The sequence below is a fragment of the Colletotrichum orchidophilum genome (assembly GCF_001831195.1).
Source record: "Colletotrichum orchidophilum strain IMI 309357 chromosome Unknown Scaffold_185.1, whole genome shotgun sequence".
NCBI lineage: Eukaryota > Fungi > Ascomycota > Sordariomycetes > Glomerellales > Glomerellaceae > Colletotrichum > Colletotrichum orchidophilum.
This window is the reverse complement of record NW_019173140.1, coordinates 42637-58742: the sequence shown is the minus strand read 5'-3', so window position 1 is coordinate 58742 and position 16106 is coordinate 42637. Positions and strand designations below refer to the sequence as shown.

The 16106-nt window shown below is 54.5% G+C and overlaps 5 protein-coding genes across 5 annotated transcripts; 2 read left to right on the top strand and 3 right to left on the bottom strand.

Moving 5' to 3' along the window:
* Positions 1-672: 672 nt before the first annotated feature.
* Positions 673-1497, top strand: CORC01_13241 (mitochondria fission 1 protein; the record flags this gene model as incomplete). Its single annotated transcript, XM_022624858.1, has 4 exons — positions 673-688; positions 772-790; positions 905-998; positions 1168-1497. 4 exons carry the CDS (start codon positions 673-675, stop codon positions 1495-1497), a joined length of 459 nt encoding a protein of 152 aa, XP_022468642.1.
* A 923-nt stretch (positions 1498-2420) lies between these two features.
* Positions 2421-4750, bottom strand: CORC01_13240 (uncharacterized protein; the record flags this gene model as incomplete). The annotated part of the gene is made up of 4 exons (XM_022624857.1): positions 2421-3447; positions 3538-4025; positions 4078-4309; positions 4701-4750. The coding sequence occupies 4 exons, from the start codon at positions 4748-4750 to the stop codon at positions 2421-2423; spliced, it is 1797 nt and encodes a 598-aa protein (XP_022468641.1).
* A 698-nt stretch (positions 4751-5448) lies between these two features.
* On the bottom strand, positions 5449-8084 carry CORC01_13239 (ankyrin repeat protein; the record flags this gene model as incomplete). Its single annotated transcript, XM_022624856.1, has 4 exons — positions 5449-6556; positions 6610-7188; positions 7235-7259; positions 7319-8084. Coding segments are annotated over 4 exons (2478 nt in total), but the record flags the coding sequence as incomplete, so codon positions are not given.
* A 2101-nt stretch (positions 8085-10185) lies between these two features.
* On the top strand, positions 10186-12905 carry CORC01_13238 (fungal specific transcription factor; the record flags this gene model as incomplete). The annotated part of the gene is made up of 2 exons (XM_022624855.1): positions 10186-11777; positions 11831-12905. The coding sequence occupies 2 exons, from the start codon at positions 10186-10188 to the stop codon at positions 12903-12905; spliced, it is 2667 nt and encodes an 888-aa protein (XP_022468639.1).
* A 1459-nt stretch (positions 12906-14364) lies between these two features.
* Positions 14365-15987, bottom strand: CORC01_13237 (uncharacterized protein; the record flags this gene model as incomplete). The annotated part of the gene is made up of 3 exons (XM_022624854.1): positions 14365-15415; positions 15476-15869; positions 15924-15987. 3 exons carry the CDS (start codon positions 15985-15987, stop codon positions 14365-14367), a joined length of 1509 nt encoding a protein of 502 aa, XP_022468638.1.
* Positions 15988-16106: the final 119 nt, after the last annotated feature.

The following is a 16106-nucleotide window of genomic DNA, read 5'->3' as shown; positions in this document are numbered from 1 at the left end:
TGGTGTCGCGTTGTTTTTTGCGGTGGTGTTGGTGTCGTTAATTGATTGACTGATGGATGGGTGGATGAATGCGACTAGAAATCGTCTGGGTGGGATAAGGGAAAAGCCAGCCCAAACCCGATATGGAAATGCTCCAAACAAAAAAATGTCTTGCCCGTCTCTCTGGCTTACCTTATCGCGAGGCAAAGTGTCACCCATCACCGGGACGACAATCGGAGCTGACTAAGTTTCCTACAACATCTGACCCCTGTCACAGCTCCACCGCAGCTGCTCCAACAAGTCGTCATCCGCCACACATGACGCCGCCCGCCGCCGCCGCCGTGGTCTTCCCCCCCCAAGGTGGCCCCCGTGCCCGCCCCCCCCCAATCGCTGAGTCCCCACGGATCTTCAAATGGCAGAGCTTCAGCCACTCTCCGGTTTCTGCTAATCAGTGTCGCGCACCTTTTTCGATTCTGCATTCAGCACCCAAACGCTTTGGCATCGCAGCCTACCTTACCTTACCTTTACTCGTGACAGCTGTCGTCGACTCCACGCGATTATTTGTATAACGATCACTATTGCGAGTTTCAACAGAGGTATCGCCTTGCTGTCATACGATCCAAAATCAAGAAAGAAAGAAAAGGAAAAAAACCACAAACTCACATAGCACGAGACAACTGCATCATCGCAAATATGGTCGATCTACCTTGTAAGTCGCTCGCCCCTCCCCCTCCTACGCTGCGAAACAACGTCACCATAAACTTGGCCAAGTGAGCTGACCGCTTTGCGCAGACGCCCTCGACGCGGAAACGTATGTTCTACTCCGCCCGCCATTCCCATTCATCGCTTTCTCCAAACAACAACCTTGGTCCGCGACTTCCGATCATGCGACGGCATCGTGACTAACAAGCCCACCGTACCGCAGGCCCCTCAAGGCATCCGAGCTCCAGGTCCTCCGCGCCCAGTATGAAAAGGAGGGCGATATGGTCGGCGTCCAGACCAAGTTCAACTACGCGTGGGTAAGCAACCTACCCTCCCCTCCCGTCCGTCGCCTTTCCCAAGACCTTCCGGTCCCCTCGTTCCCGTGTCCATATTCTCTCATCCACCTTCCCCCTTTGCCGTGCGCGTCCCGTCGTCGCCTTGGCGCCATTTCTCATCTCTTCCGCTAAAACAAAAAAAACCCAACAGGGCCTCGTAAAATCAGACTCTCGCAACGACCAGCAACTAGGCGTCCGCCTCCTCTCCGAAATCTTCCGCGTCTCTCCCGAGCGCCGCCGCGAGTGCCTCTTCTACCTCGCCCTCGGCAACTACAAGCTCGGCAACTACGGCGAAGCCCGCCGCTACAACGATCTCCTCCTCGAAAAGGAACCCGCCAACCTCCAGGCCTCGAACCTGCGCCAGCTCGTCGATGATAAGGTCGCAAAGGAAGGCCTCATGGGCGTCGCCATCATTAGCGGCGTCGCCGTCGCCGCGGGCGTCGTGGGCGCGTTCTTGGTTAGGAATGTCAAGAGGAGATAGATGTGGGTGTGGGGGGGGGGGAGTAGGGAGGGTTGGGTTGGGGGGCGTTCAACCGATGAAAGGTTTCTTTCCTTTTCGCGATGGACAGGGGCACACACACACATTCTCTCTCACCTTTGCACGGGAAGAGGCAACGAAAGGAAAAAGAAGCGACTGCATTCGAAAAGAGGCAAGGGGAGAGCGGTGGGGGGAAGAAAGACGTACGGCTGCGTCGTGTGTGTTGTGAAATCTTCTTCACTGCCTGCCCTCCCCTTTCCCCCCCCCTTTTCAAGTATTTGGTAATGTGTATTTGTATGGAAGTAACGACGGCTATTTGTTTCAACCGGTGTACGGGGCGTATACACATCTCTATTCTACCTCATGAGCAATCTCTTGATGCGACAGAAACGCATCTTTCTCCGTCTTTGTTGTGATTGTTCCTCGCTCTCTCGGTGATTCCACATAGGTGGAGAATTTGTTCAGGATGGGTTTCGTCAGGTCAGAGGAAGACTCGTACCATGCGTATCAAGATTCATCTTGAAGCACTACAACTGGTCTGTCCGGACTCCGCCCCTGGCCGCTTAGTCCAGATCACATCATCAAGACACTCATATCTACTCGCACCAGGTCAATGAGGTCCCATTATCATGCTCTGGTTGCAGCAGGGGATTTTCCATCCTGCCGAACCCCTCGTCACCAAGAGTAGGATGCCTATCTGTTTTCCTGTGACAAAGGCCCCAATTATCTACAGAAGACGCGCTGCGGATCATAGCAGACTGACCCAGGGCGGCGCGGTCATACTCAAGAAAATTAAGGGCATGAATGACCAATGCTTAACGCCGTCGACCCTCTTCGTAATTCGTAATCTGCCGCCCGGCTGCCTTGGAGCCGCGCGGCCCGCTGAAATCTTTCATCGGCAATCCCATTAACCACCTCACACCAATTTACTGTCTCCGTCTCTCGCGCTGGCTGCTGTCCCCCGAGCCCGATCCTCTAGAAAACTGGTTTCTCAGCCAATTAAGCGGACCATGATTAGATCCGGCGTCCTGGTTACTGTCCTGGCTTCTATCCCAGTTACCAGACGAAGGACTCCGCTGCCTAGCTCGGAAAGAATCAGACTGGTGCCGGCGAAGGCTTGGAGGCGAATGCGAGTCCCGCCTCGCCGATCGGAAGCTGGGTATTCGGCTTGTCTCCTGAGGACGGTGCAGGTCGTCGCGGCCTGTGGTGGAGGCCCCGTAGCCACCGTAGGATTCAGACCCCGGTGTTCTCGGAGGTCTCGTGGAGTCGGCGGGCACCGGAGGAGTCGCGTCGAAGAACGCCGACCGAGGTGACATTCTCATTGTGCCTCCCCAATGTCTCGGCATTCCCGGTGGGGCACCACCCCAGCCAAACGGGTCTTGAGAGCTGTCTGATGAGCCAGGTGCTCCTCCCAGGCCGCGTTGTGAGGGGTTGTTATTGTTGTTGTTTCCGCCGCTGTTTGAGCCACCCGCATTGGCATTATTGTTGTTGCTGCTGCTGCTGGGCTCTTCGATCGGCGTGCGACATATCGGGCAAGTATTGTGCTCCTTCAACCACATGACGACGCACTGGTCGTGGAACCAATGCTTACAGGGCAGCACTGTGGCATCATCACCCTCGTTAAAATCGTCGATGCAGATTGTGCACTCAGTCTTGCCCTCGGGGCCAAGCATCTCCTTATCCACCTTTTTGCGCTGGAGCTTGCTGAGCGCATCTTCAGTTGCCGGGGGCGCTGCGTTCGACGACGGGTTCTGCTCCATCAACTGGGAAATGATCCGATCCAGAGCCTCTTGGGTGTACACGGCATCACCATGTGAGGCGTTTGCTGGGTTAAGCATGTTGAGAATCTCATGGAGAAGTGTAGGCGCTCCGCCAGCTGCGCGTTGTCCCGGACTCGCGCCCATACCGGCCGGTTGAGGTGGGCCCGCTCCAGCCAGGACGCTGCTGAAGATACTAGGAAGTTGGTCAGCATTCGTTCTAATGGAAACGACTGTGATTCGAGGTCCAGATCGTGGCTGGCCACGGGGGACGAGGCGGACGTACGACTGGAAGGGGTCGCTTCCAGGTCCAACGGGCGAGTTGGCTCCTCCTTGGTGAATATGGATAGGTCCGGTGGCGATTGTGAAGCTCGTGGTGCCTCCAGGGCCTGTTCTCTGGAATCTGCGAACATTGCCCTGACCGCCAAAGATGTCTCCACCGCCGAAGCCAGGGGGTCGGGTCTCGTGGGGAGGTCGCGGTGGCATGTCCGGGCCAAAGCCATTCACCATGTCGATGAAGCGTCGGATAATTTGGTCGCCGTCGTTCGCATCGGCCGGTTGGCGAGTGTTTGGGTTTGGACTCTGTCCCGGGCGCTGAGAATTGTCCCATATTGTTCGGTGTATCACGAACCCGCCTGGACCGCGGTGCAAATGCTCCTCTATGTCGGCCTCTTCGGGGTCTGAATCGTCGTCGTATATGTTGCGTGGATGGCCCGGGGAGTCGTGGAGCGGGGGACCGTCTTCAATTTCTCTGGGATCGTTCTCCGGGGAAACCTGGCCGCGCGTCAGCAGGTGCGATAGAAGGAGACGAATTCATGTGGCGTACAATCTCTGTGATCTCGCTGTCGCAGCGAGGGCACGGCAGGCCATGCTCATCTTGCCACCACTCGTGCGAGCAGGCATGGCAGTAGACCACTTCCCGGCCACCCGAAGCATCCAGGTGTCCACCTCTCGTGGCGTGGGAGTCCATCTCCTCCTGGTTGCGATTGTAGGCGGCGAGGGCTGTGAAACCAAGGCCAACAGCAAGGCCGGCAGCGCGAAGAGCTCGGAACGCCAGACTGAATGATTTAAGAAGTCGGTTTTAGGTGGCGGAAGCTGGTGGGCAAGGTCACAATTTAGCGAAGTAATAGGCGCTGAAGCTCTGACGCGCGTTCAGCTATTGATTCGCGATAGCCCAAGGTCTCGTTTAGAGTAAAGAAGAAGGCTCTCGAGGGAATGCCCAAAAAGCTGGAGCGAGCGCAATCCAAAGTTGGTGTTGGTGTAGAACGCAGATGTCAGTCGAACCGATGTTGGGGACGTTATCGGTGGAGAACGGAAGGTGCGGTAGGACAGCGTTGTATTAGGTCAGTAAGTAACCAGTGTGAGAGCAACACGCTTAGATGAGTGTGGAAAGCCTGGTGTAAACGGGGTCAGTACCACAGCCTGCTTGAACAAACCAAGAAGCATGACCAGTGGAGAGCAGACTTGAGAGGTGCCCCTGTAGGGTCTGTGTTTGGCATGTAATTCGTGCCTGGGACCAGCTTCCACTTTGGGGGCGGGTGATTAAGCTGAGGGACAGGAAAAGACGTACCTAAGCTAAGCCAAGTACTATTGCCAGTTGGAGCATGTGCATTTCTCCTGAGGCCACGACGAAAGTGAACAAAATGCCGGTCGATCGCTACTGTTGCGGAGTGAGAAGAAAAGAAAAAGAGGGAGACAGAAATTAGAGGAGAGAGGCGAAGGGGTGCTGGATTAGGTTGTTGGGGTCACAGAAAGGGCACTGCTCGAGCTCGGAATGAAGCAGGTTTGGTATCCTTCATCGGGAAGACGTGACGTTTGTGGTGGGGGTATCTCCAGGCTTAGTAATCTTGCAGGAGAGGCCCGGCCTCCGCCACGGCATTGACTGGCGGTGTCTCCACCTTTAAGCACCTCTCTCTTTCCACCGGCTTCGGTTTGACAGTGCGTCCATTCTTACCACCACATTCCCCAAGCTACAGACCCCAGAGCGAACAATCCCAGCCCAGAAACATGTACCATTTGTTATATGGTCACTGCTCCTGCTCAACGAATGTTGCTTGGAAAGACTGTCCAGAAACTTGGATTGGCGTCAAATAATCCCGGCAGAGCTATACCTGCCCTCGATGCTTCAGCATGGATGTCTTTGTCTAAACGAGGCATTCACTGAAGGGCGGTAATGACCATCGCCAACATCATTAACTCAGTGCCTCCCATCCCGAAAGCTTCTCAGTTTAGCTTGGGCGAGAGCATAGTCCTCTGCCCACTCATTGCTTGCACCTGAGTTCCCATTCGCTGGCCGGGTCGCCGGCTTTTTTGTCTGAATCAGAGTCATCTCATCCATAAGCTCGACAACCTCGCTGTGCTTCCGGGCCTTGGCAAGACTCCGACTAGTCTGCCCGCTCGTATCACGCATGTCCGAATCCGCCCCGGCCCTAACCAGCAACTTGGCAGCCTCGATATTTCCTCTCCAGATCGCCACGAACAGTGGAGGCGAAGAGAACCGTCCGCCTCTCTTATCAAGGTCAACTTTGTACTCTGGCCTCAGTATCAATTGCAGGATGGACGTCATGTCAAACGACGCAGCGTAGTAGAGCGGCTCTGTGTCCCGGATGACGTCCAGGTCCGCCGAGTGTAGGAGGAACTGCACCCACGCCTCAAAAGGGCCGCCGTGCAAGAGCTTCTTGGTGTCGAAGAAGTCGAGAATGAGCTTCTCGTCTCCGTCTGAGAGGGGGAAGCGCTCGGAGTGGATGGGCCACATGTTCGTGGCGTAGTCGAGCAGCGGGTATGCTGCGAACCTGGCGTCGACGTGCCGTATCTTATCCACGGGTCCTGACATGAATGGCTCGAGTTTGAGATAGGTGAGACACTTGTGCATGATTCTTTGATGACAGGCAGCGGCGTCGAGCGCGTATTCTGAGGCAGCAGAGGACCGTATCCATTCCGATTGTAGGAAAGTGCGGATGGAGTCGTGGGCAAGAGTGACGAAATGGTCGCTTGCGTGGGCCAGATCCTGACAGATTTCGAGAATGATAGAGTGGTCGGTGAGTCGGCTGTCGTCGTCGATGTCAACGTCTTCATCCTCGAGGACAACGGCCTCGGCGAGCTCGTCGAGACGAAGGGGACGGAGAGAGAAGCAAAGCCACGCAAGAGCCTTGCGAGCAATCGTCCGGTCTTGTTGCGGTACGCGAGTGAGGATACCGGCGTAGAATCCGTTCAGTGTGGACGGGATATCGACCAGTGCGCGCCGCACATCTCTTCCAGTACGAAGAGAGCTAAGCCTATCCATGCACAATTTGGCCCATCGAAATCTACTGTCCCGTAAGCTACGACCACTTCGGATTTATTCAGAGTAGGTACGCACGTCCCATCCGCTTCTGATATAACCTTGTCCTTGATCTCAGCTCGGATTGTGGTGCTCAGCGACTGGAAACTGTGTTCGGTCGAGAGCCTTTTCTCCACGTACACCTCGATATCAAGATCTATGAATCGTGTGCTCATATGTCTGACATAGATACTGGGAACAGGCTGTGCCGGCTCTCGCGTACACGTAACCAGTACCCGAAGATTGGGGTGCCTCGAGCAGAGGTGCAAAAGAGCCTTGACAATGACAGATTCGTGGCATGTCTCATTGAGAGCATCAATCATGAGATAAAAGACGTCAAAAAGCTCGAGAGCTTCTCCCATCATGTCATAAATCTGCTCGACGGACAAATTATTTTGCGGGATCAGAGAATTTCCAGACTTCCTTAGCGGCCGGACATGGTCGAGGAGGCTGGGGTTCGTCGCTCCTATCTGGGCTAAGATGGAGCCAAAGACATTTGGGACGGCTTGCGACGCCGCATCGTCTAGTGAGCAGCAGTGGAAGCCGACGCCGACATTACTGCTTTTTTCCAGCATTTTGGCGTTGGGTTGCGTCCGGAGCTCCTCGACGAGTTGTGAGCTTATATCAGTCAGTTGGGCACGGGCAATGTCAGAGTCTGGCTTACAAGAGCACCGTCTTACCAGATCCCGCTGTTTGACGTGTCAGTCGGGCGCCATACATGCCTTGGGCATGGAATGAATCGACTTACACCGTCCCGTGATCCAAAATATAGGGCACTCCGTCGGACTGCCCCTTTTCCAGTCCAAGAAATAAACATCGAATATCCATTTGCCCGTGCCAGGCGCGCGATCATGCCTGGAACTGACAAGTTTGTCCTCGCTGTCGACAGGTGATAACCATTTTAACAAATCGGCCGTTTCTTCCAGCATCCGATCCGTCCTCCGCGCGACAATGTCCTCATGCACAAGCGCCGCTAGCTTCTGCATCTCAGTGAAAACACAGGTAGTGGTGTCGAGCGAGTCCCGCATGAGGACCATTATGAACCACGTCTTGGCCCTCTCAACGGTGGCAAAGTACGTCTCAATGTCGTCCTGCCGGAACGGCCAGGCCAGACCCTGGATGGCGCGGCCCAGGGACGAGGTCTTTGGCGTGCCGAGCCTCTTTCGTATGGCGTCGAGGGTCTCCTGGGTCATCTTGAGCATGGAACGGGCCTGTTCCTGCAGCGGGTTGTCTAGGCTCTGTTCATTTTGGATGTGGAAGTGGTCCATTGCGCCTTTGAGGGCGAGGAGCTCCTGGGTGAGCTTGCGGATGTCATCTTTGGCGTTCTTGACTGCAGAAACGTATTTGCAGAGGCGTTCGACCACTTCGGTGATGCAGAGGGCGACCTCTATTACGGTGAGCGCCTCGGCCATCGGGTCACCGCAATAAGTCTCTGGTAAAGATCCGTATAGGTAATTACTGTTCAGGTTTGGAGTTGACGGGTAGTGGTCATAGCTCCCGGGTTTCTCGAGTTTCTTGAGGTAAAGGGGTCACTGCTCTTTGGGGTCTTGTGGCAGAGGACGAATGGGGCGTTCACGCTTGTTCTTGTCTGGTGAGTTGAGAACCAATCTCTAGATGGTAGAGTCGACGAATAGTAGCCAATTGATCGGCGTTGGAGCCAAATTGTATACAGGCATTTTGACAAAGTGACGGGTGTTCTTCAACATTGCGAGGGCCGTTCCATGACCGGGAAGGAGCCCCGCGCGCACAGATCAGACCGATGGTGGGGTGCGAGGGCAGCGGGGCATATGGCACGTGCACAGTTTAGCGAGACTTTAATTCAAAAGTGTCATGCGCTAGCGGATCTCGGGTGACTCAGTTACTTAAGGTAAGGTACCTTAATGAAGCCATTCGTCCGCAGTGAGAAAATTGTCACGCCTATCAACTGTCTCTTCGAGTTTTGCATTATCAAGCAGCTTGCCATGGACACATTCGAGACGTCTTCAAAGGCTGACAACTACTTCTGAAATAATACTTCAAAAATCCAAGGCGGAATTCGTTGAATGATATTGTACCTTAGCTGGGCAGATTTGTGGTGGCTTTCGGTAGTTCGAGAGGGGTCCTCACCAGCGGTGCCAAGGCTCACAACAATAGAGGATTCAAACACAAAGTCAATCGAGCGAGCTGAGAAAGTCTTACGAAAGGACTTCAACATAGATTATGACCGTTAACACCGACACATTTGCCTTCTTGGTGCGCAAGGTGCATTGCAAGGTGACCAGGTTGTTCCCTTCTCCCCAGCTCGCTTCCTAATTCGTGGAGTGACGGGCCGCGGAGGTATTCAAGTCGTCTCCAGCAGTCAGAAGGCGTCTTGTCAGCAAATCCGCAATTGCAGGCACACGAAAGAGAGTTCATAGTTGCTCCCTGTTAGAATTGCAAGAGTGCCATCCCGTTGCCGAAACCACAGCTGGACGCAAGGCCCAGTATCTTCTTTTCCTTCGAACTTGCCGGCGTCCTCACGCAGTAATCCCGGATTTGAGTACCTAGACATTGCGCCGGAACAACGGGCCTAGGCCGGATCTTCCTCTCCACCACAGCAAATCGCTCGCCGGCACGCCGCACCCAACGATCCGCCCGGCTCTGTGTATTCCGGCCACAGCCGTCGAGTCAGACGTCTTGGATTTCTCATCTCGCATTTCTCAGAGACTGACCTGCGATACGCCTCTCACCGGCGCCGGCGCTAACTTACTCATCCGCTTCGGCCGCTCTCGAACCGTCCAATCGCCCCTCCTAGCGTGGCCATTGACACGGCCACCCTCATCTCACACATAAGCTGCTTGAGGGAAGAACGCCCACGTGCCGCCCTTTCCTTGTACGTAATATGCAAATAGCCGATACATACGTGCAACAATGCCATTAGATCCCCCCCGAACAGCCCGCGACAAAGATGCGGCCGATTTGCATTACCCCGAGGAGTGAGCTGGTTTCCAGCCCAGTCGATATTCTCAGTCGGCTTTTCAATGAGGATTCTCGCATTCTGATGACTGTATACCAGACACTTCATGAGCATCCATCACCGTCACCAACTCAAGACTAGCTAATCCAGGACTGCAAGCTCGTGAATAGCGCCTATCTGCCCCATCACCCATGAGATAACGGCAACCTGTCAATCTTCAAGCCTACCGTCATCGAAGCCAAGGCGCCCTCTTCGACTCCCTCGCGTCGTCATCAGACAGCGCGCCAGCCCGCATGCCCTGCACGCCCAATCGCCTGCCGCTTCTTTATCTCGACGACAGGGTACCTACAACATTGACGGTGGAGTGAGAGACGCCCGCAGTCCGTGAACCACCCCTCCCCCGTCTCTCTCTCCACGTTTCTCGGTCCCGTCTCTATACTTCCCCTCCATCGGTATCGGGCATCGTTGTCTCGCAGTCTTTTGTTCCTTTTGCTCCGTTTGGGGGGGTCCCCCTGGCTGTCATTTCAGCTGCTGCAGCCGTCGCATCCACCCCGCCCCCGGGGGCTTTGTCCCCATCAGATTTCCACATCTCCGCGCACCGCATCTGAGTTGGACTGAGCATCTCCGGTCATTCCCTCCGGCGCGTTACCGTTATCTCAATTGTCAGCACGAGAGAGAAAATGGACGAACAAGATGTCCTGTTGTCCAACTCTGGCAGCTCACTGACCAATCTCCCGGAACCATCATCTTCCTCGTCCTCTGCGCCACCGCCGGCTAAGAAGAAGTCGTCGCGCAGGGGAGGCGACTCGGTGTCACAGAAGCGGCGCTGCGTGAGCACGGCATGCATCGCGTGCCGCCGGAGGAAATCGAAATGCGACGGAGCCGTACCCAGCTGCGCTGCGTGCGCCAGCGTTTACGGTACCGAGTGCGTCTATGATCCGAACTCAGACCACCGCCGTAAGGGCGTCTACAAGGAAAAGGTCGACAGCATGAAGGCGCGCAATTCGACCCTTCAGATCCTCATCGAGGCCATCCTCAATGCCAACGAGGACGAGGTTCCCGACATTGTGAAGAGGATCAGGACCTGCGACAGCCTCGACACCGTCGCCGAGCAGATCTTGAAACATGAGGCTATGATTCAGGAAGCCGAGGACAATGACAACGGAGACGACGGATACACAATCGACATGCCCGTCGAGGGTGAGAGGGAACTCGCCCGCAAGATGGGTGAGCTACGCCTCGAAAACGGCTCAGTACGCTTCATCGGAGGCACATCTCATCTCATCTACCTCGGCGACTCGGGCGACGCCAACACAAACGAGCCCGAGTCCGACACGAACCTCACCAATGAGGACCCCGTCACCAGCTGGACGAGAGTCTCCCAAGATAAGCAACTCATCGCCCACCTCATGAACATGTACTTCAACTGGCACTACACATATTTCACGACATTATCCAAAACATTATTCTACCGTGACTTTTTCAAAGGGAAGCACGGGCTAAATTACAAAGGCACTATCTATTGCTCACCACTCCTAGTCAACGCCATGTTATCCCTTGGGTGTCACTTTACGAGCGTGCCAGGGGCGTACGGGACACCGGGGGATAGCCGCACAAAGGGCGACCACTTTTTCGCCGAGGCGAAGCGCCTCATTGTCGAGAACGACGAGTACGAGCGGCCCAAGCTCACGACCGTCCAGGCCCTGGCGCTCATGTCCGTCCGGGAGGCCGGCTGCGGCCGGGAGGCGAAAGGCTGGGTGTACTCGGGCATGGCCTTCCGGATGGCCCAGGACATTGGCCTCAACTTTGACGACGGCGGTCTGTCCAACGACAAGGAGAACCTCGGCGAGCACGCCGTCGACGCGAGGCGGATGACGTTTTGGGGGTGCTTCCTCTTTGACAAGGCCTGGTCCAACTACCTGGGCCGCCTACCGCAGATACCAAAGAACTCGTACAACGTGCCAAAGTACGACGTCTTTCCCTCTGAGGATGCCGAATTGTGGGCGCCGTATACGGATACCGGGTTCGATCAGACAAGCAGTCAGCCATCGAGGACACGAGCCGTGGGATTGCAGCTCTCCAAGCTGTGTGAGATAAGCAGTGATTTGCTTTTATTCTTTTATCATCCGAACCACATTGGCCGCTCGAGTGGGAAATCTGTCGAGCTCAAGAAGCTGAGTGAGCTTCACCGCAGGCTGGAGGACTGGCGAAAAGAGTTACCAAACGAACTGGAACCCAAGGAAGGACAACTTCCCAACGTGATCCTCGTGCAGTAAGTCCAACAAGTCTCCTTGGGCACCTTTGATGCTGACACCACACACCAAGCATGTTCTTCCACCTCCAGTACATCCACCTCTTCCGCCCTTTCCTGAAATACACACCAGCGGCATCCCCCCTCCCATCCCATGTCTCCCCGCGGCGCATCTGCACCGCCAACGCGGGCGCCATCTCCAAGCTCATGCGCCTCTACAAGAAGACGTGGAACCTGCGCCAGATCTGCAACATTGCCGTCTACATGGTCCACAGCGCCTGCACGATCCACATGCTCAACCTGCCCGAGAAGACGGCCAAGCGCGACATCATCCACGGCGTGAAGCACCTCGAGGAAATCGCCGAAGACTGGCTGTGTGCGCGCCGCACCCTGAGCATCATCAGCGTACTAGCGCGCAAGTGGAAGGTCGAGCTGCCCGACGAGGCCGAGGCCGTGCTTAAGCGGACGGACGAGACGTACGGCACGTTTAGTACGTCGGACGTGCCGTCCCCGCACTCGAATCTTACTATTGCGTCGTCGCCTTCGCCAACGCAGTTGCCCGTGTCGCCGGTGATGGGGGGGAAGCCGGCTCAGTATAGCCCGCTCAACCAGTATGCGGCACAGCCGCAGTCCGGCGATCAGGATGCGGCGCCCAGCCCGACGGATCTGCTGATGGCGAGACCGACGTCTCATCAACCTCACGCCGGCGGCAGTACCGGAATGGGCATAGGGCCGAATTCCCTAGGCGGATGGTCCCAAGCAGGCCTCGCCCAGTCAATACCGACGTACCAGCAACAACGCTTCAACACAATGACCACTGCCCCTCAAAACACACACACCCTCGCCCCGTCGCAGAATACCCGCACCGGACCCGCCAGCGCCCGGCAACTATCACCCGGCCAGGTCTTCCAGGGACTGGACCAGGATTGGTTCCTCAACGATGGCGCCAAGTGGCACCAGAACTTTGAGGCGTGGAATATGGCGGCCCAGCCCGGCGGCGGGATGCCGGCGAGCGATCAACTGTTCATGTTCTCGAGCGGCAACGGGGCTATGCAGCCGCCGAGGCAATCGTCTGAGGATACGGCGAGTCCTAATTTTGAGGGTTTGAATTCGTTGGATACCAGTGGGTGGCTGCCGGGTCTGGATTAGGGGTTTCACCCGGCAGTAGACGTCATGTACGGATGAATCGAGATGAGATAAACGAATGTAAATGTAAAGATTACTGGGAGACACCTAGCCGTATCTTCCATCTTGTATCATTGCCTTTTCTCCAACGTTAATTGCCGTTCACGTTACTGATGCACACATTTCAGAGCTGAGATAGCCTCCGATATGATCTCACTAATCTCGTCTTGTATGGTCTAGTTTCCACTGCCTATCCTCGTCGTCCCGAGCCTTCTTTTGACCACTTCAGGCAAGAGCGATGGGAGGAGAGATATGCCGTCGGAAAATCTGACTTTGGCGATGTCATTCGCTTCATTCGCTTTTTGAATTTGATGATCCAGGACCAGACATGTCAAGTGCTGTGATCGAAGCTAGTGAGAGGTCATGGATAAGGTAGGACCAGTAGCTTGCCGGTTTAGACGCGAGGTGATAGCCTAAACGGATAAGCAGAGGAGTCTCCCATTCCACGATGGTGATCTTGGAATTTTTAAAGCTCTCTAGCGTTCTGGAGAGTTGGTGATATATCTCAGGCTCCATACTGACTTTGATCAAGCGTAGAAAGCTTTCATGGGCGTGTATGATGTGGAGACCAAGAAGCAGTTGGTGCTAAGAATGCGTCTCAAGATATATATGGAGAGACAGCTGGTGAGTGAGGTCGCTCAAGGTAACAAGGTAAGGCACCCTGAAGTACATTACCTCCATGAGGTATGATGGGTACCTTGTGAGGACATGAAATTGACGAGCAGTGAAGGTTGTGTTAACCAGAAGGTCTTGATCTCCGCAACCGGTGGTATCTGTGAAGTGGTGCCAGGGGCAGGGAGGATACATTACTCTCATAAGCAACCTCCCTTAGCATATCTTGCGAAAGAAAATCCTACATATTCCCAGCGTATTGATAAGAGCCACATGGGAAAGGCATAATAAAAGTGACGAGGTGCGTGCTAAGCCTGTCGGTTTGTGAAGGAACCGAGACGGATGTCAACTATGAGCAGCATCGATTTCATCTTGTACACAACATTCCGAAGACACTTTACTATTTGAAGAATCTGGAACTCGACGGCTCCGAGAGAAATACGTCGCAAATACGTCAGCTAAGATCAAATGTTATTGGACTGACTGTCCGAAAATGGCATTGACTGGACTGTGAGCATTCAAGTCTTATGAAGCCAGCTGACATCACATTTTTGCAGCCTTGTGGAAGGCGAGTGTGGGTTTTCTTGACCGTAAACAATTGAGACGTGGAACATGAAGCTTCTCGTCCCAAGAGTGATTCCACTGAGCCCTTTGTTGACACAATTGCAAAGTTAAGACGGTGATCTTTGGTGACGGCGATAACAACAACAGCAATACCATCCATCGCAAAAGCAACAGCGATGATAGCAGCGGGATGACCCTACATACCCAGTCTCCATAATTCTACCAAAAACCACAAGATCCAGTGACGTCAAGCATCGCTGACATCTAGGCTCTTGATCATCTCACTCAGCTCGCAGACTACACTCTGGTACACCGCCTGCTGCAACCGCGGCTTCAACAGGTCATCGCCGAACCCAAAGTCACATTCTAGACACTTCCTGGTAAGGTCCCGAAACTTTGGTCCCAAGGGAGGGACCTGTCGTGATAGCCTCCGGACGCTGAGAACGTCGTCTGGGGCCTCCAAGCTCGACCACCGTCCAATCTGAAGCAGAGTGATGCCGAGACTCCAGAGTGTCAGGTTACGTATGCCGTGCTCTAATTGCGCCCGCTCGATGGCGGTCTCTGCCTCTTTGAGCCCGCCACCTCCGCTTTCTTGCTCGTTCGTCGACTCTATTCCATCCATGCGCCGTGGCAGGCTGGAAGCGGATGACTGAACAAATTCGAAACCCAGGTGGAGGGTCCGAAGACACCTGGAAAAGTCTCCGTTCATCTGGAAGAAGGACAGGTCCCGCAGGGTGAAGTACTCTCTGAGCCATGGCGTCGAGTAAAACTTGAGCACCGTGCTCACCATGTCACGGGCTAGTTTGAGTTGGTCTATGATGGAAAGCGTGGACTCGGCGGGAGTCGCCAACACGTCATTCATTGACACCAGGGCTTGAGACGTAGCCGTTGCCGGCCATTGGATACCAAGCTGGCTGCTACTCTCCACGAATCCGGGGTACAGCGAGTGTCGGTAGGGGTCTTGCGATGAACTGTCGATGTACCCTATGCATTCGTTGCTGCAGTCTCCTTCTGACGCAAAATTGAAAATGCTCTTCAACGCTAGGCAGAGACCTTTGGAACACAAGTTGACTGATGAGCCTCGGTAATGATGAACATTCCTCATTGTAAGAGAGGCATCTTCGTCTTTGATGGTTTCCTCTCGTACATCCTGCGAAAAACGAACCTTTCTTCGTTTCTTTCGATTGTTGTCGTCTGAATCGGGCGCGGTTGACGTGAGGGCGTCCGTTTCATTATTGATCCAGGTTCGCATCTGTGATCGTACCAAAATTCTAGCTAAGTTTTCCTGGGCCAAAGTCCTGCGATCTTCAGCATGCCTGCAAATTTACAACGGCGGCCTAATCAAGAAAAATGCTCACCTATTGGCATGCTCATGCCCCACGCAGGATATTTCAACATGCATCTGAACATCGTCTTCGACTTTGGTTTCTAGGAACAGTCGAACAGTATGGCGCATGTTGACTACCCCCGTGGAATCACTCAAGGTCGACCAGGCTGCGGCAAGGGCTTCGTGAAAGGCTTTTGATGCCCTCCTGACCTCGCAGAAATCTCCATATTCTTGGCCTAATCTCTTGGTTGCAGTGGTCTCATTCTTTTTTCGCTTCAGCTCAGGATCTTCCCATCGGAGATGTCTGAGGTCTTCGATGGAATCCCGCAGATCTTGAATGTGTTTCTCGAACCTAGACTCGTCCAGTGCGATTTTGAATCGTCCACGAAGGCGGCGAACAGCATCTTTCAAAGGTTCGTCCTGTACTTGTAAAGTCACGTTAGTCCCTGCGCTTACTGGTTTTCTTTGTCGCCTTCCACTTGCCTGTTGGCATTCAGCCGTCAGCTCATCGAAGCAGCGAAACTCATTCTGGAAGTCTCGCATTGTGCGGGTGATGTCCTCGATCACGCCCTGACAGACGTCATAGTCCGTGCCTAGTGCTTTTCTCATTCCTTTCTCGAAATGTTTGCTGTGCCATTGCGGATTGTTCTCATCCCCGAGCA